General features: G+C 41.2%; 1 protein-coding gene across 1 annotated transcript; it reads left to right on the top strand.

Annotated features, from left to right (window-relative positions):
- Positions 1–1,368: 1,368 nt before the first annotated feature.
- LOC104511584 (28S ribosomal protein S31, mitochondrial-like) lies at positions 1,369–2,291 on the top strand (the record flags this gene model as incomplete). The annotated part of the gene is made up of 2 exons (XM_010154267.1): positions 1,369–1,659; positions 2,133–2,291. Coding segments are annotated over 2 exons (450 nt in total), but the record flags the coding sequence as incomplete, so codon positions are not given.
- Positions 2,292–3,977: the final 1,686 nt, after the last annotated feature.

Here is a 3,977-nt window from a genome sequence, read left to right as displayed (position 1 = left end):
CAGGTGGAATACAGCAACGCAAGCTGGCTTTAAACGTTTGAGACTTGCAGCCCTGCTGTGTTCTTCTGCCGCCGTAAGCAAGGGTCTCTGGATGGGTGGACAGTTTTAAGGAGAGTGCAGCCAGAATGAGTGAAAAACGTGTGTTTGAAAAGATCCTTGGGGAACAGCTCGGTGTAAAACAGCAGGACTCCTACCATCTGCTCAGTAACGTGGTGCTGAAGCTTTCCTTAAATTTTCCTGTTGCTTCTCACCGTCGAAATTTAGGATTTGATGCTGACCATTTAATGCTGATAACCTACTAAATACGGAGTGGCTGAAGTATTAGTGTGGTGCTGGCTGATACTAGCAGATTTTTAGCCAGAGGTGTGTGTGTGTGAGGGGAGGAAGACGTGTAAAAATGCCTTCAGATTTGTTGAAGTGGTTTAACATCTGTTGAAATGTTTTGTTTTGAATCAAGGTATTTTACTACTAAGTTTTTTCTTGATTTTAGAAACTCGAAGATGATTTTGAAACGAAACAAAAAAAGGTAGTTTTGAGTGTAAAGATTTAAATATTTCATTTTAGAATGTTAAAGAAAACAGTTCTTTGAATTGAATGATAGCTCTTTTTCCAGAGAATGCAATTGTGTCTCTGTTGCCGCAATATCCTGAGCAGCTTCTTGCTGTCCCAGGCTTCACATCCTCACCTGCCCTGCGCCAGTTTTAGCTTCTTTGCAGTGATGTGGTAAACTAGGGAGAGGAGCTGTTCTAGATGGAAAAACAACCAAAATAACGTGCTTGTTACTGGGTTATCCTGCAGCAGGATCTATTTCCCCGTGAGGTTGCATAAATGCTTGGCTGCTGTGTCGCAGGAGATAGGGCAGGGGAATGCCATCCATAGTAGTGCCACAAGCTTAAACCAAAGTGAAGCTAAATGTGTGTGTAAAATCTCTTTTCAGGTGGCCAAGAGTGATCTCTTTGTTGTCTCATTTTAAGAGTTACAGTGAGTTTTCTACAGCCCTAATACATTTTTGGGGTACCAGTAGATTCAAACTCTCAGTCTGCTACCTGATGCAGAGGTACTTGGAAAGTTTTCAGGTCCCAGATGAAGTAGCTTATTTGTGGAGGAAATAAGGTTGTTAATGTGATTTTTTTGTGATGAAGAAACCATAAATAATGGAAGGTTTTAAATAGTGCCCTAGCCCTTCTGAAAAATCAAAGGGTATGTGTTTGACATGTACTTAACATACTTGTTTTGCACTCAGCTAGGCTGAGAAAGTTGTAACTAATAGTTTTTTTTGCAGGCTTGCAAACTTCAGCCTTGGACCCTATTTGTAATTTCTGACTTTTTTTTTTAATCTCTTAAAAAAACCCTTTATGTATCATCTAGCAAAATACAGAGACTCTTCAGCACAAGCAATGTGCTTTCTACTGAGGAAGATAAATCTGCTGCTTCCAAAGACAGCACCACTAAAGTGGCATCCAAGAGTCGGGAGGGTACAGCGGAAACACCAAAGCAGAAGTTGTTAGACATTATTGGTAATATGAAAGTAGAAGTGAGCTACAGGAAGAAACTCCAAGAGCTAAAAACACGTGATATCAAAAAGCAAGCCACAAACAAGCTGGAAGGCCCAGGCGGTGAAGGTACTACGCTTCAGAGAACTATGGAAGACGCCCAGCGGTAAAATATAACACACTTTTCTTAGCCTGTTTTCTCCCTTTTAAAAAAAAAAAAAAATTATCTAGGACAAAAATGAAGCATCAAATGCCATTTGCAGGTATGGAAAATAATCATATAAGGCGATGAGGTGTACAGGTGTAGATTACAGTAAATCACGGGACAATCTGGGCAAAAGATGTTGTATTCCTACCACGTGCTCCCTCTTTCTGCACTGAGAATCTGGAAGGGTAGCACTAGCATCTGCCTGTGGCAAGTTGTTTTAATGGGAGGGGGGAAACACTGTTCAGATAAAATACAGTGAGATGGTTAGAGCAACATAGGGCAAACCTGGCTGCCCCCCTGGCCATGTGGGGTAACGTGTAAGTGTAACTTCTGAGTTTTTAAGACAAAAAACGACAGTAGGGGAATTACAGTTGAAATATGTTAAGGCTTTTCTTTTTTTTCTATCTCCACATCTGTTGCATCTCTTACAGAGGCAAACCTTTAAATCCAGAACTGGTGGAGGCCGTTTCTGCAGTTGCATCTTCCCTCCCGCTCAACAAGAAACAGACAGAATCGGAACTACTCGCCCAACTAAGGCGACATGAAGAAACCACAGATAAGCAGAAAAAGGGAGGAATTGTTAACATACGGTCTGTATAATTGAATGTTACTATCAATAATCTTCAAAACTATAATTTTGCAGTGTCATCTTGAAGGTGACCGGGTTGTGTGTTGGAAAGATGGCCCCAGAAGATACACTTGGACAGGTTATCCTTGGAATTAATGAGTATTGGGAACACCAAACTCTCTAAATTTTGCCATCCTCATTCTAAAATGGTTTTGCAGAAATGGAATTGTTTTCCTGCCCATGATCATTACTTTCTTGGACAGGCTAGCAAAATAACTGTGTCGGTTGTTTTTTTTTTTTCCCCCAAGCTTCCAAAATTCTCACACAATGGATGGATTTGTAGACGTTTCAGACATTCTGTCTGGACTGGTGAATTTTCATGACAGCTTTGCAGAACTGAACTAGAGCAGCTCTATTTATAGCCCCACCCTTCCTCTCAAAACTTTCCAGTCAATCCAAGAAACTCATCTCTTGGCTTAGGTCCGTTTCCAGTGTGGCTTTCACGCAGATGAGAAGCATTTGTTTGGAAACTGAAGCAGTTGTGCATACTGCTCTTTTGGATGATGCCTAAAGACAGGCTTTTTTGTTCTTTTTTATTTCTTTTCAGCTAGTATTCAGGTAACTACTCAGAAAGTAAGTATTAAATCCAGGTGAAATGCTGAACTAAACAGAAAATTGGATCTTCAGCAAAAGAGGAATGTGAAACCTTTATGGCTGTTTGCGGTGTGAACTGCACGCTGCTTATCTTATTCTCTGAAAATGAGTTTGTCCCAAACCAGGATTTAAGTTTGACCCATGTATTATTACTTGCAAGTTGCTCTAGGGATGAGTGAAGGATCTGCTCTGTGTGTCTGTCAGTGAACTGCAAACAGGGCAGTCGACAGGCTAATGAGGTTTGCAGCTGATGTCTGCCTTTGAAATGCCTGAAAACCAAGGGAGAATAGGACAGATGCTTACAGATAGGTTGAATTAAGTTGCAAATAGGTTGGGAAGCACAGTGTTCCGTGAATAACTTTATTTAACAAAATGCGTGTTCTTCAAGGGTGGTAAAGGGAAAAGAGAGAAACAGTGCAGGTTTCCCTTTTGTATTCATGATTCTCTATCAAGAACGCTAACGGTGGTTGTGGAGAACAGAAGGAAGTTCTCTCCAAACGTATGAAGTCTGTGCTATTTGAAGAGGTAGTATGATTTTTAGGTAGTAGTACACATATCCAAAGGCTCTGTGTGCTCTGTTTTCGTAAGGTCGTCTCAGCCTGAATATAGGAGAACTCCAGAACTTGACAGAAGCTTATCTCACCACAGGCTTACCAGCATTACCAAAAGCTTAAGACACACTTCCTAATGTAAGGGGAATAAATAAGGACTATTTTATATAAAGCATATGTTTGTTAAACTGTTATTTACCAGTGAGATTGTTCTGTCTGTCACTGGGGCTTTTGGAAGAGCAGAATACGCAAATGTCTTAATAATGGCTGTGGGTGGCCAACTTAAATGTAATTAGAACCTACTTCAGTACCTGATAGGATGCTGGAGGACCATACTGGTACTGACAGAGGTACTGGCAGTGCCTAAGCTCACAGGTGCTGGCGTCAGTTCCTTAAGGTATGCGTGCTTCTCTAGATGGTTGGTGTGCCTGCTGGCATCAGGGGCTTGCCCTCCTCACTGCCCACTGCACTGCTGCTGTGGAAAAAATCATAGAATCATAGAA

Source organism: Eurypyga helias, unplaced genomic scaffold, assembly GCF_000690775.1.
Source record: "Eurypyga helias isolate BGI_N326 unplaced genomic scaffold, ASM69077v1 Scaffold51256, whole genome shotgun sequence".
Lineage (NCBI taxonomy): Eukaryota > Metazoa > Chordata > Aves > Eurypygiformes > Eurypygidae > Eurypyga > Eurypyga helias.
This window is presented reverse-complemented; position numbering and strand designations above follow the sequence as displayed.